This window comes from Varanus komodoensis, unplaced genomic scaffold (genome assembly GCF_004798865.1).
Source record: "Varanus komodoensis strain SLA01 unplaced genomic scaffold, ASM479886v1 scaffold32, whole genome shotgun sequence".
NCBI lineage: Eukaryota > Metazoa > Chordata > Lepidosauria > Squamata > Varanidae > Varanus > Varanus komodoensis.
In genome coordinates, this window is record NW_025335798.1 from 16,880,235 (window position 1) to 16,906,561 (window position 26,327).

Consider the following 26,327-nt stretch of genomic DNA (forward strand, 5'->3'; position numbering starts at 1 on the left):
TGGTTGAGTTTTACTAGACTTTGAAATGTTACAGCTTCTGCCTCCATTGTAATGTGACTATGAACAATATGGGCAAGCAATGACCATTTGGGCTCCATAGTGTGAAGAAAGTGGCTTGAAGCAGTTTGTCTTCCAGTACATAGAAACCCTTCAATGTGTGCTTCTTAAACATGTCTGAAAAAGTACAATTGCAAGGTCTAGAAATGAGTACTGTTCTACTTACGAATTTAACTTTCCGCAAGCTCTATATAAAATTGAACTCGGGCAAAAGTATGACAACCAACTCCCTGCAATGTCCAAACAATACAGTTGACCTCACCTATTAAGTTAGTAAGAGTTGCTATACCTGCTGGTTCTAGTACCTGTGATATCAACATCATCTTTTGAATGACTTCTTCAAGATGCTTTGTCTTGTGAACCTGATGGTGTGGTTGATTTTTTGGCATACACTTAATACACAGCTATTTTCTAAATTACGCCAATTATATTTGAAGGTTGCTTTTCACAGCATTCAGGGAACACTTGGGGGCAGGGTTTGGGATGGAGGAAGTTCAAAAGGCAACTTGTTACCAGTACTTTGGCACTGCTTTGTACAGAATGAGTTGCACCACACACTGTTGAATAAGTCATGTGGGTTGGCTTCAATTAAAGCGGGGGGTATGGGTGACATAGATGCCCTAGAAACATTGTATTTTGAGTCTTGAATGGTTCTTGCTGTGTACTTGGACCCCATACAATATTTGAGCTTGGAACTTAAATCTGTCACTTCCCTCCCAATTATTTGACCACTCCAGGTATTACTGTGGGTAGTTTTTCTGTGAGACTTCTCTTGTAGAACTGGGGCATCTAGTGCTTTTTAATGCACTTTTTAATGTCTATTTGATGAGATCTGGTCTAGTAGTCTGGATTACATGGATAATTTTGTAGGGGGGGTGTCAATGTATAGAAGGCCTTTTATTGAGGGAGAGGCTTTGGACCTGACTTGTCTATATTCTTGACAGTCAGTAGGGAAGCTGGTGTTTGACATAGGAGTCACTCACTGCCAAATACCATCAGCATCAGTTCTTTGTAGAAAATGAAACAGCAGCAAACTCTAAATAACACATTGTACTTCGTCACTATTACATGAGAACAGGATTTTTAAAAGGTAAGCATATTTGTTGTATATGGACACTCTAGTTTCAGCACACTCTTTAACCGTAAAACCAAACTATTGAGAACCTCTAGAAAACAGTGCCTCATGTTACTTCCTGTCATGTCTGGAGTGCAAGTCCCATTCTGGGGACTGAGAGAAGCCCATTAAGTTCTTTAATAAAACTCTGAAAAACTAAAAAACATATTAATGACCATTCGTATTCCTGTAGGAATTGATATTTTATTCAAAGTTCAGAAGTGAGATCTATTTACACAGTGTCAAACCAGTTATAAATGGATATCAAACATCAGTTTACAAAAAATACAGCATATTATAATACCAGGATATGCAGAACATAACATGGATCTGAGGGTCCCTCTACACAATCATCTGAAGAATTAATTTCATTACCAAGCTCTTAAGAATGATTCCCCTTCTAGTAAGTGTGCTGACTGCATACAAAATGGTAACAAGCTGTTGATAATACCATTAAATTCTTTAAACGTAGGTGGTCGAGATACTTTCTAATTCCATAATATTTACAAAGAATGTAATGGGGTTTCCTAACAATCCTCAATAGGTTTTTGTTGTTTTGTTGGATTAAATCAGCCATCCATTAATGCTTCCAGCAAAGAATTGCAGCGAGGGAGCATAAAAACTATTCACAGGTTTAATTAGAACATTTAATTACTTATGTCTGGTAAATTTTCCAATTATCCTGTCCTAGTGGCTTTGGAAAGCCAATTTTTGCAAAATTGAACTTCAACTCTTGGAAAACATGCCCTTGAAAATTTGCCTGCTACAGGTGTTATCTCTCCTAGTAAACAGCAATAAGATTACAGAAAATTTCTGATGTATTTTATTCTGACCTTTTTCCCAGGTACTTGTGAAAGAGTCAAAATAACTAATGGACATTGAGGATTACAAAGGATTTACCGTTATACCCTATGCAACTGCTTGGAAGGAACTGAAGCTTGATTCGGGATTCAAAATTCCCCTTTATGGGCAATCAAACATCTTTCTCCAAAATAGTCTTTATGCATCTCTTAAAATTACTGTCACCATCCTCAGGTCAGGCAACAAGTCTGAATTACAGCTGGCGACAGTTGTGGCCATATACATCTGAAGAACAGCTATAATAAAGTGCCTTTCATGTAGGAAAAACAAATTATAGCTCTACATGTATTATGTCATCACAACTATAGCATTGGAATTTCCAAGTATTGCAAAGATTTCACTTACTCCAGCAACTGGTCATCTATACATTTCCTAAAAACAGTTAAACATCTGGAAAACACTACGTTATGAAGTATGCTACATACTTTATAATGAGTGTTTTGCTACTACAGTATAAAAACAATTGCCTTAAAGCTTTCCTAAATACATCCTTGATTGAAACAATACAGTATGATCTGCATACAATTAAGTGTTAACTGGTGGACTTCTCAATTTCCTGGAATGCCTCTCAGAAAAATTACATTTAGGTGTCCAATCATGTAGCTACAAATTGAATAAATATGGAGCAAAAATACATCCCTGGCAACCTCAACTTCCAAGATATAACGATCTCTGACAGCCATCCTTTTGATCCTCATCTAATGTGTAAGGTTTCTGAATACAGATATTTGCTGAAAATAGCAAACATTCATTGATTTCCCTTCCATTTCTTCCATAAATGGTCATGTGAAACCAAGTAAAACACTGTAAATCAAGAAAAGCTGTGTAGTTTATCTCTGGGGGATGTAAGAATTTCTCAGCCAAATGGAATAAAGCAAGATAATGCTCTCCAAATTCAGAGTACCTGATTCCTAAATCTCAATTTTGTAAATGTATGGCTAAGAGATAGGGCATACAATTTACCAATCGGTAAAACAAAAGTGATTGGCTTATAAGTTCTTATCTATTTTCTTCCTAATGTAAAGGAATGAATTACTGGAATTCTTCCTGCATTGTTTATAGCTGTAAAAGACATCAAGGGGAACGGCTAACCATTTTTGATTAGGATTTAATATTTCAGCTAGTGGGGCATCTAGTCCTTGTGTCTTAGCCACATAAGCACGCAACCCAATGTATACTTAGAAAAAATGCTGCAACTCCCAGTATTCAGTAAAGAGTGGGAAAACCTTGGAGTTGTTGTATCCTGTTTTCAATTTCTAAAGGGCTGATAAACATTTTAAATTAAGCAGCATTATGCAGACATGTTTTGTAACACTCTTCCACACATGGGCAGGGATACAAGATTCTAATTTCCTGAAATTAAGAGCCAGTACAACAGTTAAGGGATGCAGCTGGTGCAGTGGTTTAAACTGCTGTGCTGCTGGGCTGGTTGATCGAAAGGTCGCCAGTTCAAATCTGCACATCAGGATGAGTTTCTTGCAGGATGGGTCCCTTGCATTTGCATGTTCGAAAACATGCAAATGCAAGTAGGTAAAAAGGCACCACTTCAGTGGGCAGGTAACAGCGTTCCGTGCACTTCGGTGTTTAGTCATGCTGGCCATGTGACCACGGAGACTGTCTGGGGACAAACGCTGGCTCCCTCGGCTAGGAAACAGAGATGAGCACCGCCCCCTAGAGTCAGGCATGACTGGACTTAACGTCAAGGGGAAACCTTTACCTTTACCAACAGTTAACCCAGTGTATATTTTCTAAATATCTCTCCTGTTGTGGGACAAAGCTGCATTTTACAACACAACCCAGAGTTTTCTTTTTCTGCCTTTTTGTAAAGTTTTTCAACATAGTATGAACGGCATGCTTAGATACTCTGTGGTACTGCAAATAAAGGAAATTGAATTGATTGCTAAGTTCCCTGAATTCCTGCTCCAACCAAGTATTTCCTGAAGAGAAATTGCCTTTTCCAGCACTACTGTATTTTGGTTGGGGCAGAGTTAAAGGTAAATGGTAAACATGAATACTCTAAATCAGACCTTCACGAATTTCCTGAAAATCAGCCCAAGATAACTAGCTTTTTTGGCTTGGTACACTTTCTAACGCTGGTGCAGTTCGTAAGGTGGAGTGTTGCATCTCTTTGATGTGGAGGGCTTAATTCCATTTGAGAAAAGCTCTTAGGAGGCATATTTCAAAGACAAAAGAGGCAGACCTAAATATTTTAGGTTTAAGCTCCTACATCAATAACTAAGCCTTCCTGCATGAAATATTTGTGTATTTTGGGGATGCCTCACAATACATTGCCACCCTTCAGGGCCTTTCTGACGCTTTGCAAGCACTAGAGAGTGAACTTATAGGTATTTCCGAATAGGAAGGCTGGGCTTTGCATGTCCACTATAACACAATACTGCCTAGTGGTTGTGGCATCGAATATATAGAAAGACAGAAAAAGGAAAGCCCCATTGGGGTTGAGTGCAAATGGCTCAATAGAAAGTCCACAAAAATTCAGAAGACCCCAAGGTTTTAGGGGAAGCATTTCAACCTTCTAGAATGGAGTAGAACTGCACAAAAGCCAGGGAATTGCCAAATGATATGTGGAAGAGGTGGGATTAGGAGAAGGTGGCATGAACATGCGGGGGATGCCAGCTGGATGGGGTTTAGCACCCTGGCCTTCTGCACCCCTCTTGTAAGGCTTCAGCTGAATGTAGCAAGCCATTTGCAAGATACCCAAACAACTTGATTTTCTTTCTTCCGTGCCAACTTTTATTGTGGTCACGGAAGTGAGAATTGGAGCAGGGAGGCAAGGACAGGTGGCAGTCCAAGATACATAAAGCCATGACGGAATTCAGTGGGCAACATGCAATGGAAAGGAATGTGCAGTGAGTCAGCACAAATATTTTTCCAGGAGATAATAACTGACAGTGACCAAACATCTGTAACAGAAAGCATGAATTTTTGAAATATAAGAAGAGTGAAATGCTGGCAAAATGCCAAACATACAAGGTGAATTTAAGCAATATTCTAAGAGGAAGATGCTCCCAAGCATTGTACTGCACATGCTCAAATGAAAAACTGGGATAGGATAGGATAAATTCTTTCGATGAAGAGATGCCTTTATTTAGAACCATTGTCTAATAACGTGAAAGTATTCACAAGGGTTGTGTGAATACTAAGGGTTACTTCCATTGAACTCAGTAGCCTAGTTCTCAGATAATACTAACCTGTGATAAAAATTTTTGAATTCTTGGTTGTTATGACTATAAACACAGCTACAATAACAATCAACAACTCAGAGAACTCATGGGTTGTTGCTAGGCTATGAATTCTGAGCTATTTAAGCTATAGAAAGTTGTTATAATAATAACCCAAAACAGTGGGCTATTCATGGATTGTTTCAGCAGGCAACAGAAATGGTGATCAAAAATACCAGCAATACAAAGGGCTACAAGGAGAAAGCAGGCAAAAAAGAAATGTGGGTCAGGATGGGTGGATGGTAACATGAATTGCTTGGGTGAGAAGTCCAAAAAGTCCTTATATGTCCTGTTTTAAATTTTAAATGAGTGGGATATAGTCATTATATATAAATTTCCAAATATTCATAGCATTCTTTGATTTAAAAATTGGTTTTCCACACCTTGAAACAGTTAAACACATGAATCTTGGAAAACTAAAAGCAAGGATTTACAATTTATGGCTATTACAACTCTCATACCAACCATCCTTTAGCCTGGATGCTCTCATCTGGAAAGTTAAATTGCTGACTTTTTTCATCTGACCTCTTCTATAAGTAGTAGCAGAAATCCATTATCAAGAGGTTTTTCAAGAATTTTTTGTCATGAAGGGGTGCTGCAGCAAGTGTAGAGCAGTGGGCCGCTCACACTGATCCCTGTACAGGGCATAATAAAATGATGCACAGAGGAAAAAACAGATGCTTTAACAGCCAGATGGTTAAAAACCTTGACAATACTTCATATGTTCCAATTCTGAATCTGCAGTTATTGGTATGCAGAGATGTGTTCCCATCTCACAGTGCTTTACCTGGAATGAGAATGTAGATCCTAGCATTTCAGGACTCTGCATCTCATAGGAAAAGAATTGCATTGGCTTTGCCCCCAAGAGGTTTTGAAAATTAAGACCACCACCAATCTCTTAACATGCTTATTCATCAACTCCTTCTTCCAGCTGCAGCCCCCAGCTCCACTGCCCATGCTGCTAGGGAGTCCTGCCACCTCTCTGGAGCAGCTTGTGGTGGGACACCAGGGCAGGCTGAAGGAAAAGAGATTTTAAATGGGGCTGCTAAGTTTCAGAGTACTGTCAGGGTTAAGCATTTCGCCCAGATGTCCTTGTTAGTTTCGGGGTGGTGAATGGCTTCCCAGGACGAGAATAATTTTTCTGCTTGTGTAAAATATAAGCAGGAAGAGGTTGTGGTTATTTAAGATGTGGTTGGCAGCAGGTTTTCTAACACTGGCCATTTTTCGACAAAAAGAACAAAAGCAGGGCCATTCAGAGTGGCTGGGTGATCTTTGGGTGGTGTAAAATGGCCCAATAGGAACAGCGGCCTTCACGGTGCAGGGTTGTTTCCCATTTGACTATTCTGTGGCAGAGCTGTAAATCCAGTCCCGCTGTGCTTGAAGCAGTGGCAAATGGATGCTCTTGTTAAAAAATGAGGGAACATAAACTCCCTGCAGTCTCATTAACTAATGGGTTTTGGATAACCTTTCTGAAATTCGTCTGAAATACCCCTTCCACTTAAGATTTTCCTACACAAGGCATTTATTGTCCATGTGTGTTTCCTTAACTCACTTTATGGGCTCTTTAGAGGTCTCTATGCTCCTCTAGTTTCTTTATTTTCCCCAGAGCAATGTCCCTTTTTCTTTAGAATGGGGGACATCAGGGAAATGACCCCTTTTCTCCTCATGTATTTGCACTACTTTGCTGTAACACAGCCCTACCAGAGGTCATGTAGCACAAAGAGGAGCTCTTTATGCAGCACTCAAATTTCAAAGCTGCAACAAATCCAAAAGGAGATATAACCATTGACAGCTTCACGTAAAAGAGCTCTTACATAATTGACAAACATCCTTGTGAACATGGGAGAAGACTGGTCAGCTCTGTGCTATTTAGCCAGGAACGTTCCCTACCTGGAGATACCAGGGGTAGAACTATTGAATCACTTAAGCTCCTCTTACAGTTTTTAGAAACATGTTGAGTGAAACCTGATTATTTAAAAGGGGGAAATGCATGAATATTTTCATGTCCTTTTCAATGTTCAAAACCACTTACCTGGTTAAACACAGATGAACAAAGTCTGCTGCGGTTTTGGAGCAATGCTGGGGTAGGGAAGGCATAAGTCCTCTGTGAGCACCAATATAAAACATGGCTGCCATCCTGTCCATGGAAGCCAGTGGTGGCTTTCCCGTGGCCATCTCAAAAACCGTGCAGCCGATGCTCCAGATATCTGATTTTCTTCCATATCCAGATTCATTTATTATTTCCGGTGCCATCCAGTAGGGAGTGCCATGCACAGATCTGAGTGGTTCACTGTGTGTATTAGTCAGACTTCTACAGGTTAAGCGCTTTGCACATCCAAAGTCTATGAGCTTGATAACACCATTGGGCATAAGCATAATGTTGTTGCCTTTAATATCTCTGTGCACCACACGGTTTTCATGCAAGTATGCAACCCCTTCCAGAATCTGTTTTGTATATTTACAAAAGACAGTTTCAGGCAATGGTCCAAAGCGATGAATAATACTGGAAACGGAGCCACCAGGAACAAACTCCATGAAGATGCTCACTATGTTATCTTTTAAACTTGTCCCCAGGTACCCTACAATGTTGATGTGTGTTAGATTTTTCAAAATCTCAACTTCTTCCTGAAGCTTTTGGTATTCCTTTTCATTCACAGCTTGATCACAGGCATTAAGTGCTACTTGTTTCACGGCTATTAAATGTCCTTGGTTTGTAAGTCCACAGTATACCTGCAAATCAAAATGTCTACTATGGAAATGAAACTAGAAATCGACACATGTACTCCTAAAATGTTTGGATTTGAATATAGAACAACACTTGTCATCCAGCTTAAGGACTTCAATGCTGGAAGTTAAAGTGGCGTCTACATTTGGACCAATGGCTGCAAGACCCATTGACAGAGATAGGGCACAACTTTGGAGCAGGGCTGCAGTTGGGCAATTTCAGACCCTTGACTTGATGGTCTTATGGAGGAAGGCAGCCTTTATAAGCCTTTGCTCATTATTTCACCTGGGACGTGCACAACTAACATTTCTTTCCCACACCCCATTCCATGCTTTGTAACTGCTACATTCCTTAATTTAGCAGGTTTGCCAACCCTGCTATTAAAAAAAAACCTGGAAAGTGTGCAATTGTGCATTCTAAGTTCATGTAAACCAAAGCACCATCATGCTGAGATGAATCCATCATCAATTTGCTCTGGCTACCCTGATGCTGCTCTCTGGGTGACTATCTGAGGGAAGGGACTGGACTCTGGCCCCAAGGTTTAGCCCTAGCTGTGCCACTGCAGTTTGGGCCAAATAGTCAAATTCATGGAAGTATGAGGTAACTGGCCACATAATGAAAAGGAACAACTCAATGGACAAGAGCCTGATGCTGGGAACAATTAATGGCAAAAGGAAAAGGGGACGGCAGAGAATGAGCTGGCTAGATGGAGTCACTGGGGCAGTGGGTGTGAGCTTGGGTGCTCCGAGGGATGGTGGAGGAGAGGAGAGCCTGAAGGAATGTTGTCCATGGGGTCGTGATGGATCAGGCACGACTTTGCAACAACAACATGAGGTAATTGCTTATATACCAACTAAGACAGACAACAAATAACATTTTATTTTTCAATCATTCATTCCATCTTTTCTTCTCTCTCTCTCTCTCTCTCTCTCTCTCTCTCTCTCTCTCTCTCTCTCTCGTAAGGAAGAAAGGAATGTACTATAATGACAAGGTAGATAAGGGAGAGAGAAGGATGGGCTTGAGCGGCTCTGTGTATTAAGAACATGGAAGAGTTTTCTATTCAGCACAGATACTAATGTAAGTTACATGGCACTAGCATAATCAACTTCTAGCATGTCTATATTGTTTCCCGGTGAGACAAGTTTACTCAGAAAAACAGTTGCTCCCACAAATACTGGAGGACATTTACATTAGCACAATGGAAGTTAAGATAGCACTAGTGTTGTTTGGATACAGCCCACTATAGTGTTTAATCTTTGATCAACTGTAAGTATTAAAAAGTAAGTTGGGGTAACATTTAGTTTCTTCAGGTACAGAAGGTTTATGCTGAGATGGATTTAATATAGAGTTGGATCAAAAGGTGCCATTCTGTTCACAGGGAATGTCTCCATCAATCAACCGTCCTACCATTAGCAAAAGGGCACATTTCGGTCCAACTAACTAATATGTATTTTAATCATGCAGGGTTTGTTGTGTCGTGTTTCTGCAAAACATCACAAGTATTTGAGAGGTGGAGGGACAGACTATTTTCTTTACGCTATTTATATCTGACCTTTGTTCTCTCACAACACTCACAGAAGCAAACGTAGGCTTCCAAATGGTCTTTCATCCAGGCACTGGCCAGGACCAAACCAGTTTAGCTTTCATGTTTGTTGTGTCTACAGCTTACATTGCCTACTCTAGTTCTCTGTGGGTTTTGTTAATATATCTATTTCCTCTCTGCAGACCTTTTCATAGTTCTTCTGATCTATTCTCTGGTTTACCTAGCAGACCTCCAAATTTTTGTGGGAGAAAGTAAAATTAGAACAGTTGGGGATATGTAAGCTGTAGTGGGCTCCAAATTGTGTATTCTAGTAGAAGTATTTGCAAAGCCGTCAGAGTGAAAAGTGAAGGGACACTCAGTCCAAGTTCCCTGGAAAAAACACAGAATTATAGGAGCTACAAGCATGAGCTAGTGTATGCAAATCTGTCCTTTTTGATGCATCTTCCCTTTTTGAATGGCTTGTAGGTGGCCATCCTACCATTCACCAATGAGAGAAAATAAATCTAGATCATAAATATCAACAGGAACTTTGTTGGTAGTGATGGCCATAATCCAGCATTTAGGTCACAGAAGAATGTAAGGCCATATCCACTTTTCCTTTAGAATTCACCAGTCAGGGATGGAAATGAGAAATTCTGGTATGAAGTTGATATAGCTTTACATTGTATTGTCGCTTTATGCAGATTTATGTTATGATGGATCAAGGTTTATTTTGCACCACCCAGAACTGTTCTGAAAAATATAATAGGAATATTGTGAAAACAGTTTTAAATAACTGTAATGGGCTGGATGAGGGCCAATAAACTGAAGCTCAATCCAGACAAGATGGAGCTCCTGTTGGTTGGCGGATCGGGCTTCAGTGAGGGTGAACTGAACCTAGTCCTGAATGGGGTTGCACTCCCTCTTAGAGACAAGGTCCGCAGCTTGGGAGTGCTCCTCGACCCAGAGCTTTCACTGGAAGCTCAGGTGACAGCGGTGGCGAGGAGCGCTTTCTTTCAGCTTCGGCTGATCCATCAGCTGCGCCCCTACATGGAGTACGACTGACTGGCGACAGTGACACACGCGTTGGTGACTTCCCGCCTTGACTTCTGTAACGTGCTCTACGTGGGGCTACCCTTGAAGACGGTCCGGATACTTCAATTGGTTCAAATAGAGCTGCCAGGCTGCTGACGGGGACTGGGCGTTATGTTCACATGACTCCAGTCCTCCGTCAGCTTCACTGGCTTCCCATTGAAGTCCGGGCCCAATTTAAGGTGTTGGTGATGACCTATAAAGCCCTAAATGGCTTGGGTCCTGGTTACCTGAAGGAACGCATACGTCCGTATATGCCTGCCCACCCCCTGAGATCAGCGGGAGAGGCCCTTTTCCAGGAACCCTCTGGGAAGGAAATTAGGAGGATAAGTACTCGGAGGAGGGCTTTCTCTGCGGTGGCGCCCAATCTATGGAATGCCCTCCCCAGAGAGGTCCGCCTGGCGCTGTCGTTATTTGTTTTTCGGCGCCAGGCGAAGACCTTTTTATTCAAGCATCATTTTAGCTGTTAATAGTATTTTTTTTATTTTATTTTTTTGTCAGGGCGACTTATTTTATATTGTTAACTTGTTTTATATTGTTAATTTATTGTATTTTAATTGATTTATTTGTAAGCTGCCCCGAGGCTTCGGCGAATGGGGCGGCATAGAAATTTTCTAAATAAATGAATAATAACAGAACTATTTTGTTTGTTTGATTATATTTCACCTTTTTCTTACAAAGCATTCAGAACTGCTTACATCATTCTCCTGTTGCTGCTTTCAGTCTTATCTCCACAACAACACCCCTGTGAGGTAGTTTGGACTGAGAGTGTGTAACTGGTCCAAAGTCACCCATTTGGCTCCCTGGCTGAGCAGGCTTAGAACCCAGATCGCCTGAGTCCCAGCTCATAACGCTCTACCACACTGGCTCTCTTTGTTGTCTATTTTAGGCTCTCTAACATTATACATAAACTGTCTGCTTGCGAATGTTTGTAATTTTAAGAACTACTGTAGCACAATCCTATGACCACTAGACAGTGCCTAGATGACCACAGAATACTTGAGTCCCTGCTCCAACTTCAGAAACCTGTTTTAAGGGAGCTGTGGCTGCAAGCTCTGAGCACCTTCCTCCCACTCTTGACAGCAGCATGGAAAGAGCCATGCTGGCTACTTCCCAGAGTAACAAATGCATTCTGGTGGGACGGGACGGAGGGGACAAGCACCTCCATAATATGAAGCATCATGGTGGCACTCTGCATCCTTCCTTCGTACTCTGAGGTGCGACTCTCAAGACAGCCAAAACTAGCCATCGAAGAGCAGTAGCAGAATGGAGATGTTGCCTCCATGTCCCATCCACCCTGCATTGGATTCCCATAATCCTCCAGACCTGAAGAGTTACAGGCAGTCTGATTCAATTGTGCCCTTAATGTGTTTTGATTTTATGTCTTACACTATTATGTGTCATCCTGAGATGACGCCATCCAGAAAGGTCGCCTGTTTAAATACATTTACATTGTACATATGCAAAAACGACAACTTACTGTGCCATAGGCTCCTTTTCCAAGGATTTCACCTTTAGTCCACAGGACTGGATCTTCATGACTTAAGCTGTTTTCAGCCATCGTCGTGACACTTAAAAATCCATTTTCTCTAGTGGATTCCGGGAAGTTCAGATTGAAATTCTGTAAAAGGTGGCATAAGAACACAGATATACTAAAACAAGGGCTAATACAAACTAAAAAGGAACCTTTGTAATTTGCTTTGAGAATAATCATGTTTATATCATGAAGTATACAACACAGTGTTTGAAAAATATCTTGCTGTGTCACACAATCATTTTGAGACTGTGGCTGATGCCATTTAACTTACAATTAATTTCACAGAATTCACTGACACAAGAAGTAGTGATGTCAGCTACTCTGCATTTGTCCTTTCAAATGTTGTCAGCAAAAAAAAAAAACCCTAAATGGAATTTCTATGAACAATGATGGGTGTATCTCTGAGTACTTGATGGTAGACATACAAAATAGGGAAATGCTGTTACCTTCATGCCCTGTTTGTCAGTGTGCAAAGGCTGTGCGCTGGACTCGCCAGAGACTGGCTGATCCAGTGTTCTTGTTGCTCTCTGCAACTGGAAAGATGTGCTTGTGGGAAAAAGAGCAGCCAGGACTATCAGAAGAACAAGAAGGAACTGAGGCCTAGGACTCCAAGTGCAGCACATGCAGAACAGTAGACCATCCTTCCCTACTGAAGACAGGATACACAAATGCTTACCTTACTATTTCTAACACTTGTGGTACTACCATTATTCTCAACATTTCCATGTTGTGTTTCAACATCTTCATCCTTCATAACCGCTCTTGAGCAGCTGTCATCTGCACCATCAAGTGAGAGCAGTTCAGTCACTGAGCAACAAAATATGTCTTCTGTTATTTCCTCACAGTTCTCATAGCTCATGATACTTGGATATGTCTGAGAAACTGAATCGGCAGAATAGCAAGTCTGTTTAGCTGATAAGTTTGCTAAACTGACATTTCCAAGCTGGAGGTTTTGCAGAGGTGAGTTGACTCTCTCCATAAGGCAAGTAGTTGCTTCAGGTTCTTCCTGCACTGAGCTTTTGTTCTTCCCTGAATTTTTATGCTCATTTATAGCTTTTTCACAGCCCAAGAGAGGAGCGTATTCTGCATGAACTTTAACCTCTGGCCAAAGTAATTCCTGGACGGTGGTGGTAAATGCCTTTTTAATGGAAGACTCACCAAAAGACTCACCAACATCTGGAGTATATTCCAGTGAGACTTCTTCAATAGGTGACAAGTTTGAATAAGGAATGACTTCATTTTGTTTAGCAGGTTGCCTAAGCTCAGTGGAAATCAGAAGTTGCTGATCCAGAACTTCATGGAATGGTGCTGCATTCCCTTCAGTCTTTATTTGCTGCTCTGTACTAGAGACAATTACACCTTCATCCTGTTCTAGACACCTGTTCTCTAACTCAGATGCCTCTTTTGGCACCAAAACCTTCTGCTTCTGTTTAAGAGCAAGGGGATTCTTGTGTGATTTAGGACACATTATTTGCTGAACATTTCTCATTCTGCTGTTCTTCCCTTTGCAGTGGCTAGATTTGTGTTTTGCAGCATTGCGCCTCCCAGCTGGTGCAGAATACACATTCCTGCAATATCTGCTTTCATATTCATTAGGCTTACGGGAGTATACTGGCGTTCCAAACATCTCATAAATGCCAGGTCCTTTGTCATTTGAATTGATTTCCTTGAACATGTCGCTGTATTTCAGATCCAGAAAGCTCACAGAGGAATGTACTTGTCTAACAGGAATAGAAGTTATGCTTTCTCCTGAGCTAGCAGAGAATTTGGAAATACAGGGAAGCACCTTCTTTGGACAGTTCTGGTTGTGCTGGTTCAAGTGGTATTTCTCCTGATGGTGTTTCCTCTGAAACTTAGAAGAAATTCTAGCGTTTTCATGGGACAATCCTAGAGAATGGGAAATGGAGTTCTTTATTTTATTAGTTTGGTGTTGGATGGAACTTTTGCCTGAAATAATAAGGTCCTGAGACATCTTCGTACACATTTTAGCTTTTAAAGCAGAATTGATTCTCTTGCTATTTACTTGGTATCCGTGACTCTCTTTGTGAGCAATTATGCTGAAGCTTTGGCTTAGGTTAGGTGGCATGCTTCTTCTTTGGACTGAAGGTCTAGAGCCTTGGCAATTCTGAGGTGGCTCATGCCTGGGTGCGGTAATACAAATGGAGGGTGATCCAGTAATTTTGTTTTCAGTACTTTCAAATGCAGTGACATTTTTTTCCATTCTGAAGTCTGCTGTTGTACAAATACTGCTTTCAGATTGTTCAAGACCCACCAAAGCATGAGGTATGGTAATCACTAAGTCATGGTCCAATATAGGCTTGTTTTGCAAGTTTGAATCTCCATCTGCATTTCCAGGCTCAATATTCACAACATTGTTTACATTTACATTGTAATCTAGGTCAGGACCACTCTTGATTGCTAAATCTTTTCTCCAGTTCTTGGTTTTGAAACCTTGTGAATGTCTTAAAGGGTCAAATTCACATTCTTCTGCTTCTGTATGCATTATTTTGCTTGTGCTGAAAGAATTATTAGGATCAAAAACACAATCATTACTTATAATGTTTCCATTCTCAGAGTTTACCAAAGCTTGATGCATTTTGTTGCGAGTAACTTCCTTTTTCATATCTGCTTCAGATTTGTTCAGCTCAGGCTCTTTGCCTTTCAAATGCCCAATGGAAATGCCACAGTTATCCAGGGTACGTGGGTCTGGACCTCTGGTGACAGAGCAGCTATCAGACGTACCAATGGGAATTGGTTCCTCAGAGCGGTGAGGGACTCTTGGCCACCGATTATCTGACTGGGAGTCAATAACTTTTGCAGAAACAGATGGAGAGTCCAGATTTCTTGAAAGATCATTTCTGTCACTCTTTTTCTTCACGTTGTCTTTCAGAGGAGGAAGTTGCACCATTCTGAAAGGGTTAAATGTCACTGGTGTGGACGGGCTAAGCTGAAATATTCAGAAAATTATTATGAACATCATTATTTACATTTGAAAGAAGAAGTGTAACATGGATACTGTTCAATAAAATCAGTGCTAATAATCATTATTACCGTTAAGGCTCAGAACAGAAATAAGTAATTTAATTTCATGATTTTATAAAGGGAGCATCTATTACTATATATAAAGGATAAGAAAACCTATAGGGCCATAGGTGCATTTGGCAATTTAGGAAATTGTCTTGGGCAACACTAGCAGAAGGTGGGGACTGAACCCCAACGCACTAAGCAACTCCTTTGCACCCACAATTTTCAGCAGAAACAAAACAAAACAAACAATTTACATTGACAGCACTGGTTTTAATTTTAATTTAATGTATTAATTTTAACATTTTGTTGATTATATATATTGAGTTTATTTTGTCTATCACAATATTTTACTTGCATTCTTTTATTAAAGTTATTATTGATATTTTATTGTAATGACTGCCCAGAAAGCTTTATTTATTCATTTATTTATTTGATGCATTTGTATCCCACTCCAGAGCCAGAAGGCTCTCTGTGCAGCTTCAGCACAATCATGCACAGTGATACAGAAGCAAAATATAAAATACAGATAAAAATAGATGATGATGATAACTAAAACTATAAAACAAAATAAAGTAAAAATACGATATAAATACAACAGGAGGATAAACATAATTTAACCAATAAAACAATAAAACAATAAACCCGCAGCAAGACCAATAGTCATAATCTAAATATGGGGGGGGGCAGGTATACAAATTTAATTAATAAATAAACCACTTTCACTATGATTCCAACCATCAGTAAGAAAATACATTGTTTTTTTTCAAAAGAGCGGGAAGTGTAAGGCACCTTGGTGGATACCAAGAAAGGTGTCCAGCAGCACACTGGTTCCCATGGGCACCACATTGTCTATCCCAGCTCTATATTTAGATAGTATTCACTTATCTTTGCTTAAATATTAGTCTGAAAAATCTGAAAGCAAACTGGTAAGTATTCTTTTGGATTCCAGTCAGCTATGTTCAGAGAACAGAAGCAAAGCTGGAAGGGGCCCTTAAGTGAGTTCAACCCCCCGCTCCTCTTCCCCACGTGGACATCCATCCAGGTCCCAGTCGATGCCTTTCCAGTTTAGCAAAGATGACTCAGCATGCTAGTCTGATCATTAGCTATGCAAGTTGATGCCCCTGGGCTTACAGTTTCCCACTGGAATGTCGGCCTTGCATTCTCTGCGAAGCTGATCGCAAACTGGTTTTGAACCTTCCTCTGTTTCAGAAGCAGATTTCCATGTAGTACACATATGGCTGTTTGCGAACAACCATTTTGAAGTTCCATTAAGTTGTATGTGCCTGAAATTGAAGTCTTCTGTGGTTTAAACTAACACCGTATGATACAATAGCTAGCTCATAGAACTAGCTGTGAGGTTCTTTGGATCCTAGTCAGAATGTGTGATCTTTCATATTCCTTAGTATTGGATATACTATAGATCTGGACACAATTCCAATCAACTCTGCTTTTCCACACTGAAAAAGAGAGCTGCCACTTTATTTGCACATGCACATGGTAGGCGTGTCATGAGTGGAGCTGGCTGGAGCCAGGGGAGGCCCCTTCTGGCTCGCTTTGTTTCTATGTTTACATGGTTGCTCTCAGACGTAAGCTTGCCTGAAGCATGGCCTAGTTAATGCCCTTTCCACTCATGGCCAACACATTTCTACATCTTTCTGTACTTCTCAGGCACCAATTCCTGTCTTCATCCATTCCCCCCATGGGCTGTACCTAACATTAGTCCTATTTGGAGTAAACCTACTGAAATGAATGGTACATACATTAGCAATGGCTGACATAAATCCCATTCCTTTCAATGGGACTAACAGTACAGGCAGCTCCATGGTACCACCTGAGCCAGGTTGTTCAATTTTGTTGTATGGCATGGCCAATCCTGTACTTTCCTTTAGCCAAAATATTCAGTGCTTAAAAATTAGAAAATAAAACTCAGGTGAAATGGACTGGCAAAGGATTAATGCTGAATGAGGAGAGTGACCAGCAAAAAATACTATGGTTCCTAGAGGTGTGTCCCAAGACATTAAACAGGTTGGATGCCTTCTCCAGGGGCTGTAGGCCCTCAGGATAGGGAATCCAGCATTGGTGCCTTCCTTTCCCGCTCATAGCCACCATGAAAAGGCTGCAGCAGTGCTCGTCTGATAGTGTAGCCATGATCATGGAAAGGCAAATGAGGTGTTCTTAGTGGACGGAGAGGGGGAAAGAGTGGCCAGGACCTGTAGCATCCTGAAGTCCCTTCATTGCTTTTCCCTCTCTCCACTGGTAAGTGAACTAGACAGGATCAGAAGGCTATCCAGCTTGTTTTTGTTTATTTAGGAGGCAAAAGCACCTCTGCCATTCCTCCAATCCTGCATCATTCTCTCAATGTGATGCTTCAAATTACAGGAAAGGATAAATTGCCTGTTAGGACTGGAACATGGGAATCTTGTATGATAAATAGAAGGATGCCTATATCTATTCTCTTCAGGAGAAAATAATTTCATTTATGGTTGAAAACAGTATGTCTTCATGTTGTCCAACCACAGCCCTAATTATTAGTCACAGCAAGTGTGGTGGATGGTTGGAGTTTCAGATGACCTTGTGTACCACAGTCTGTCAGAATTGCTAATTTAAGTCTATTGCAGAATATTCATGCACCAATTAATTTGATAAGAACTTTGCAACTTGTTTTACACATAATTTTTTTAAAAGTGCAGCTGCCATCCTCTTTAAACAAAGCATGTTTCCTGCTTCCCAGATTTTTTTTTTTTTTTTCTGATGGATCGGTCATGACTGAAAATTATCAGCATTTATATTAGTATTTGTTTTACAGTTTCTCTCTCTCTGGTGCATTGTGATTTGATCTCTGACTTTTATCTTCTCTGCTAGCCATCTGTCATTAACCAATGTAAATAGCTGCTGTATTCTGGTATTCTATTTGTGTTTGAAATACTTAATACTTGCCTGGAATGAAGTCTTGAATGATTTAACTAATGCCTTACATTACAGTAGCAAATGCTCATGCTCACTGTCAAACTGTTTTCAGGCTAACATATGGCTAAAGAACATGTTATTTTTATTTAGAAATAAGGGGATAGGGTACTTGCAGTATCTGCCTACCACATTGTGTTGACCATATGGAAAGCAGGTTCAGCTTATCCCAGAACTTCAGTGTGTCTACACTGTCTCTCCCACCCCCACCCCCCTTTTTACTCTAACAATAATGAATGGATCTACCTAGAAGTTCAGTTACTGAATATCTCAGAAATAAAAACAGAGTGAACGTTTTTGAAGCTTTGATCTGTTACACATAGTTTTGTGAATTTAAAATGACAATTTATACACATAATGAATTTCACTCTTACAAGCTGGTGGTTTTCATTTCACAGGGTATTTTAATGTTTCCATGTGGTTAAGCACTTCCTTTTTTCCCATTAGAACCTCTCTGTGAGGACCAAAATGGGACACGATGGCAGCAGCTACCCAGCTTGTTTGCTCCTGGATACGCTGTGCTACAACTGCCACCAAAGCAGCAAAGCTCCACTCCATATAAGATCTAAATTCCCAGGAGTACTGGGAGTATTTCAAGGCACCTCCCTAGCTAAAGAGCATGACTTTATTTTTGGCCCAGTAATCCAGAGGCCTTGAACAGTGAGAGTTGAAGCAAATTGGCATCTGGGTCTGATAAGGAGCTAGTCAAGCAGTGGAGATTAAAGCAGTCCTTCAGAAACACAAGGAAGGCATGCCATGGCTAGAGGCATTCACCCTTAAACAACTTATGAGAAAATGGGTAGGATTATTGCTCAGTTTTCAGATACCACTACAATATTAGATGTAGCATTCTGACAGCACGAGAGCAAGACTTAAGCAACCCATTTGAAAGGTGTGTCAAAAGCTTGAGGATTTGGAAAACAAGTGCAGAGGACTGAATATTTGTATTTGTGACATTCTGAAGGAAGGAAGGGAGTAATAAGGCAGAATTGCTGGAGCACTGGCTGCTTGACATCATCCCAAACCTGCAGCTTTTCTCAGTAGATATAAAAAGGGCCTATCATGCAACAGTTCTGAAAGCAGCTAAGATTGCTGCCCATTTTTTGTTTTCCAACAGAAAACATGCATTTGGGAATAAAAAGTACAAAGCTTCTAGCAAATGCTCTAAAGAAAACAGGAGCTATGGGCAGAATTGCAGCATTTCAAAATGAGAAGGAAAGCATGGTGAGCAGCAGCATCAAAGAATTCACGGAGCAGAAAAACTTGTCTGGTGGGCTTCCAGCCGCTATGTGAAGAACACCAATATAGATTAAATCAAAGCATTACTGAGGATGAAATACAGCAGATAATAATAGGACTGAAAATAATATATCTCTAGAAACAGATTGTTTTTCCAGTGACTTTTATAAACAATTTTAAAATGAGCAGCTGCCTCATTTAGTGACCCTCTTTATTGATGTCTTAGCTAGCAATCCTATGCATAAAATGTGGAGAGGTTCCCTTAATATCGTGATCTGAAAACCAAGGAAAAAATCCAAGCTGGCCCATTCATACAGGCCCATAGGCTTCTAAATCAGGGCATTAAGCTTTTTTTTTTCATTCATTCATTCATTCAGGCAACCAGAGTTAGTGGCTTTACAACCCAACACAAATCCAAACAAAGCAGACATCACACTGGGCAGATCCTTAGCTGACTCAGTTCAATGGCTTCCCAGCAAACACTCCAAGAGAGAGCATGTAGTTCTAACACTGGGTGACTACAAGGTCTTTGATCACTTGGAATGGCATTTCTTAATAAGCTTGCTTAGGGAATTGCAAATGAAGATAGGCTTGTGAATGCATATGGATATTGTACTAGATGACTGACACAACTATCAAAACACCCATTCTAGAAGTGATTCCCATAAGGCTTCATTGCAGACTTTTCTGCTTTTATTTATTTCTCCTTAGAGCCCTTCACTAATATTTTGAGAGCCAATCACTCTACATTGGAGGTGGAAGTGAATTGCTCCCACTATTTTTCAGTGGTCAGATTTGTACATTTTACATTGTTAGTATGGAAACAGTATAGAGTCCCATGGAAAGAACGGCTGTGGAAGTTGCTGCTCAATTATCTCTCCTCTACAACCCTCAGCTCTGCAGCAACACACGTCATCACTTACTATTCCTATTGGCCAAATGATGTGCCCATCTGTTAACCTGCAGAAATCTGAGAAAGTGAAGGAAGGAATGTAAAAATGGGTGGATTGGGTGTCCCTAATATTTGTAACTAGCATTCTAATTAGAGCAAATTCAGGGAGCCCCTGATCACCCCTGTGCATAAATGAAACTAAGCACCCCCCCCCCCCAGTTTTCATGGAGGGGGCTTTCCTTTTCCCTAAATGCTCTTAATAAACATTTTATTAAGAAGACCAACACTTTCTCAAAGTGTGGAGATGGCATACAAATGTACTGCCTTAAATGTCTCCACTGTGACCAAACCTGAACCATCCCTCCTTCTATAGTCAAGATAAATAGGTCCATTTCAAAAATTAGGACACTTATGATTTATATCCTGGTGTTGTGCTAGGTCCCTAAATGAGCAGGCCCGAAAATAAAACACTGCACAAATTTGAATATACTAATTTACATGTACAAAATATGTGCATATTCCTGTACATATTTACTGGCAAGGAATTCACCCTAAACTCAACGGGTCTTAATTCTAAAAAGACGTGAATAACCTTGCACTTATACACCTGGTAGTTAAAAACCAGTTCTGGGAAAGACCTCTGTCTAGATTAAAACGTTAATCTGTGAGTGCTTACTCCAGGGTAAATCTTGTTGCAATTAGCAAACTGCACAGATGTTGCATGGGTGGGAACCGTAATTCCAGCAGGGTGCCTGAGGAGCACCAGACAAGGCCGAGGCTTAGCTGGCCTGGGCATCCTCTCCCTTCCCCACCATTACTGGCGCGATCTGGGCTTCCCAAGGGACGCTGCGGGCGGGCGGAGCCACTGCATCCTGCTTGGCAGGAAATGCAGTAGCCAACAGAAGACAACGACCCGCATCTTCTCTTGCTGTGACAAAAGCAAGCAGGGATTAAAAAAGTGGAGAGGGAGGGGAATATGGCGGAAGGGAGAAAAAGGTTTGGAGATCCAGCTGCCAGACTCCCCGAGGAATGGAGAAAGGGTTTCCTTGCCTCCCAAAGGGAGGCAAAGACTATCAGACGGATCGACGAAGGATTTCGCCCCGCCTCTACAACATCCTGTTTGCCGCCTCCCTCCCAGCTTCAGAGAAATCTGAATATGTAGCCGTCCGTGGGTAGGTTAAAGAGTAGCAGCATCAGAGGGGTGTACTTGGAAAAGCGCGAATCAGAGAAAGGTATTAGAAACCCCAGCCAGAGGCTTTCCATTTCAGCCACCAGGAAGGACGCCTCATTGATCTGCTCTGCAGACCTCCTATTTGGTGGAAGGAAAAAAAATAAGGAAAATGGGGAAAAGACAGCGAGCATGACGCACCTAACTCAAAACATCCAAGGTCCCCCCAGCAAAGATTTGTCAGCCAGCTCCTCCCGCCACCACTGCTAACTTTATTTAAGTTCAACTGAAATATAAGTAGCAGGAAATACCAGATGATTGTCTACAACCATACCAGGTGGGTTACCTTTTAGCAAACAAATGCATCGAAGATCAGGTAACCTGGAGGGCCACCTGCTTTGAAGATAATATTACTCTAGTACAGTATAATTCTAAAATTAATTAGTGTCAGGGATTAGTGGCAGAATGTTCAATGACTACAGAACAGTAAGGAAGGGCTTAAGACAAGAAGGGAAGAAGGTATCAATAAGCAACTCTCAGAATGAGATTTTCTTATTCATGTGAGAATCAGACACCATTATAGTCAGTCACTGCATGTAAAGGAATCAGTGTTTTAATCAATAGTACATTTCACCACATACTTCATCAGTGGACTTTTGCAATTGCAGATGTATAACTGTGGGAAGGGTAGAGGGAATGTGGCTGTAAAGGTAACTAATGCCACATACGGTTGCTGTGCTCCTTAGCAGAGACCCTGTGGGATAACATCTTCAAACATCCCAAACTAGCCTTGCTGGGCCTTTCAGGGGAAAGCATAAAGAGATATGGCATAAAGACCTAATTTTGTTCCTGTTGGTGGTAGCAAGATTAGCTTTAGCAAGGCACTGACAAAATAATACTGTAATTTCACCTTAAGTTTGGTACCAAAAGGTTTGGCAAAGTGTCATACCTGAAAAGTTAACATACCAACGTGGGCTTCTAAAATTACAAATAAGCTCAGATGCATTTTACAAGATGTAGCACCCTTTTCTTTCAGGCACATATCAGAAAACAGGTGTACACCTCCAGCCATTTTACACATACTGGGAAATCATCATCATTGGTTCAATTCTTACTAGAATTCTCATGGCACAATCCTATGGCCACTAGAAGCTGTCTGTACAACCACAGGATAGTCCCAGTTTCAACCTTGGAAATACGTTCTGAGGTTGGAGCTTGGACTCTGACCCTGGAGCACCCTTTCTCCACTCTTGGGACTAGCACAGTTCTTTCTGTGCTGCTGTGGCTCTGAAATCACACACTTGGCTTGGAAGCCAGTACTGGTGGAGCATTTCAGGTGGCAGGGAGGGGAAGAGGGAAGCCTTGCTGGAATATGAGGAGCCCTGATGGTGCCTCATACTCTCCTCTTTGTGAGCACAGGCAAATGACATGGATCTTCGTCTTTGCAGGGGAGGCTGGAGGAAATCCTTGCCTTGAGCTCTTCCAGGCCTCAACTGGATCTCCATAGCTTGGAGTGCTACTGGTAGTCCTATTAGACAGTGCCCTAAATACACTTGCATTGCTATGTTTTACGTTTTGTTGCAGTTATCTGAAGGCTGAAATGGAAAAATGAGAACTATAACGATATGAAAGTTACTTTTGTTCTTTTGCACATTCAAAGATTTACAATAAACTGTTTAAAACTTAAAAAGAAACCATATGTTTTGTCAAGAAGCATCAGTAATCCCATTAAGAAGAGGAAAGTAACTTGAAGGATGAATTTATATTAATTTCTGTTCAACTAAAAAAGTATTTAATCTTTACCAAATTGCTTTAGAAGAGCGGTTGCCAAACTTTTTTGAGTACTGCATCTCTTACAACACCCACTGATTTTTATACTGGATGCCCTCTTCACTGGCACCATGGGAATCTGCTCTGCTGGAAACTTTCCTCTGGCTGCAAATACCAGCTTGAGAAGTGCAATTTTTATCAGGATTAGAGCATATTGTAAGCATTATACTCTTCCCAGAGCTACTGAAACAAAATGTGTGTTAATTGCATTCAGACAATTAAGATCACATATTGTTAATTTTTTAGCTGTTGCCATCCCAAAATGACAGCAATAATTCTTCTGTTGTTATCTTTGTAAAACTTATTTGCTGTTTCTCTGTTTTCATGAGCCAGAGTTTGGAGTCCTTTCTTTAAGTCCCTGGTTTTCTTTTTTCACGCTGTTATTTGAGCTGAACTTACTGGGAAACAAGAACAGCTATCAGTATATTCAGGCCTTTTCACTTCTATCTCATTTGTACTGTCACATCTATGAAGAGAGGAAATTAGGGACAGCAGGGTTAACTTTAGAGTATCTGTTTTGCTGAAACATTGGGCAAAAATTGAAGTTTTCAATCATACTTCAAGCACTAAGGTTTAAGCAGAAAAAGAATGAAACATCTCACTACTTACAACAATATTTGAAGTCATCTGGTTGGGTTAATTGTGTCAATACTTCAGACTTGGAAATCATCCACCTTCTGTTTACAGATGACAGCCGTTTTCCCTACATATGGTGATCGAAGCACTTTCTAATTACTATGGTTACACAGAATAGTCTACCCTCCCCTTTTTCCAAGCAAAGCCAATCACCTACACTAGCATTTATAAAGGAGGTTACAAATTACAGGGGCTTCCAGTAATTCTGAATTTCCTTATTCCATTTTAAAAAGCACATGGTCTGTATAAAATAGACAAGTGGTGAGAAGGGTATGCTAGCTGAACAATTTTTTTTTTCTGTCCTGTATCTGCAACGTGCTGTCACTTGCAGATTTTCCAGAATGTAAATAGCTTAGTATTTACTTAAGTAAAATATATCATCTGAACCACTCAGGTCAGCATACAAGAATAAAACACATAAAAATCAAAATGCACATGTTATATTGATATTAAAAATCAGAAGGCATTTAATTATAAAAACACAAAACAGTGAGAAACTGATAAAAGCACCCATAAAAACAGCAACGAAAACAAAAGAGAGGAAGACCAGTGCAAGATGGTATATTTTCAGGGCCTTTTTGAAAGCCTGCAGTGAGGGCACTTGGGGGACTCCCAATGGCAATTTTATGTCTGTTTTTATTTATTTTACTGTTTTTAATACTATATATTGTTTTAAATGTATTGTGCATTTTATTGTTTTAACTGTTGTAGAAATATGTTGTGAACCACCCAGACAGCTTATGGCCAATGGGGCGACATACAAGTCTAATAAATTACCACTCCAGAGGTGTGAAGCCACTGTAGAAAAGTCCCTCTCATGAGAGGACATCCACTTCACTGCTTTCATAGGTGAGCAAAGGAGAAGGGACTCACTTGCTGGCCTTGAAGTTCAAAGGCAGGCTGATATGGGTAAAAGTGGTCCTTCAAATAATTTGGTCTCAGTTTAAAGTTTTAAAGGTCAAAAACAGGACTTAACATTGGACTCAGAAACATACCACTATCCAGTGCAGCTGAGACAGTATAGGCATTACATGGTCAGATACCTCACCAACACTCACGCAGCTTCATTCTATACCACCTCAACTTCAGAGGCAGCCTCATGTACAGCACATTTGGTATGTGTGAGGAATGAGATGGGCTGCATATGGACAAACTGAAATGGAACCTTCAATCAAGAAATAAGAAGAGCTGGAAGGCCATGAAGCTCATGGGCACTGAACTCTCACTATAGATGTGAGGCTATATGTCCTCACCCCAAAAGTTGGAACCCCACTCTCAGCCAAACTAAAATGTGAACAGAAGGTCATGCTGCACTATATGAACACCTCCCTATTCCCACAGTTCTGGAGAAATTGTGGCAATGCAGGAACACTGATCATATGTGGTGGGTTTGCCCCCACGTTTCTACCCTTCTGAGCCGTGGGTCTTGCAATTATGTTGGATGTGGTTATAAGTATTATTGACCTTGATCACCACCTTGATGACCTAAGGCTCCACTTCAGACAATATACAGGGGAATTTACCACAAGGTGAACTAATTTTATGTATTTACTATTTCATTTCTATACCACCCCATAACGGAAGCTCTCTGCTTATTTATTATGTTTATACTCCACCTTTTTTCCTTTCAAGGATCTCAAGGCTGCTTATATAATTCTTCCCTTCCTCTCAAACATATCCTCACAACAACAAGGTAGGTTGGACTGAGAGTCTGTGACTGGCCCAAAGCCACCCGGTTACCTCCATGGCTGAGTGGGACTAGAACCCAGATCACCTGAGTCCCAGTTCCACACCCTTCACCAATACACCACAGGGGCTCACAGGTCAATGAAGTGGGAGGGGGAACTTCCAGTGGACACACATTTATCTAGAGGATATGTCCAGGGCTGTAGGGAATAGATCTGGGGTCAGGGCCCCATGGGCTCAGACCTGGCAATGTCCCTGCTTTCATTTATTTATTTACCTATTAGCAATACTTTTTAACTTGCCAAGAACAGGGTCTCACCTGAAATCAAAGCCCACAGCACTTTCTTCCATGTCCCTTGCCACCAAGCAATACATTCCTATGTGACATGTACTCAGCTGACACAGATAGTTCTTGTACTTCGTTTCACAGGCACAAAGGAAGGCCTAAAAGCACATAGACAGTGGTTGGACTCAGGTATTCTATGTCAGAAAAACAACACATTTATCAAATATGTCACCCATAGGCTATAGAGTTTCATAGATGAAGAAGAGAAAGCAAAATAAAAGAATGGGGTACTGCCAAGGGTTCTGCCTTACCTAGTAATTGCTTCTCCTGACAATATCCATCCAAGAAGTGAAGAAGCCCCATGTCTGTTATTCTGAAATTGATGGTAAAGCCCACCATATTTTTCCAGTTAAGTCTTTCTTCCCCTCTAATACAAAGTGTCCTGGCTTCTA

At 40.8% G+C, this 26,327-nt stretch overlaps 1 protein-coding gene across 1 annotated transcript; it reads right to left on the minus strand.

The window, feature by feature from the left end:
* Nucleotides 1-5,839: 5,839 nt before the first annotated feature.
* On the minus strand, nucleotides 5,840-25,940 carry MAP3K19 (mitogen-activated protein kinase kinase kinase 19). The gene is made up of 6 exons (XM_044438486.1): nucleotides 25,909-25,940; nucleotides 23,667-23,733; nucleotides 12,824-15,094; nucleotides 12,091-12,231; nucleotides 7,304-8,001; nucleotides 5,840-5,906 (listed from the first exon to the last, which is right to left on the minus strand). The coding sequence occupies exons 1-6, from the start codon at nucleotides 25,938-25,940 to the stop codon at nucleotides 5,840-5,842; spliced, it is 3,276 nt and encodes a 1,091-aa protein (XP_044294421.1).
* Between the last annotated feature and the right edge of the window lie 387 nt (nucleotides 25,941-26,327).

Coding starts and splice junctions, on each gene's coding strand:
- MAP3K19 (XM_044438486.1), bottom strand. CDS start 25,940: ATGGAAGAAAGTGCTGTGGGCTTTGATTTCAG. Junction 15,095..23,666: donor ATAGCTGTTCTTGTTTCCCA/GTAAGTTCAGCT, acceptor TGAATATTTCAG/CTTAGCCCGTCCACACCAGT. Junction 8,002..12,090: donor GAAAAGGAGCCTATGGCACA/GTAAGTTGTCGT, acceptor TTTGATTTGCAG/GTATACTGTGGACTTACAAA.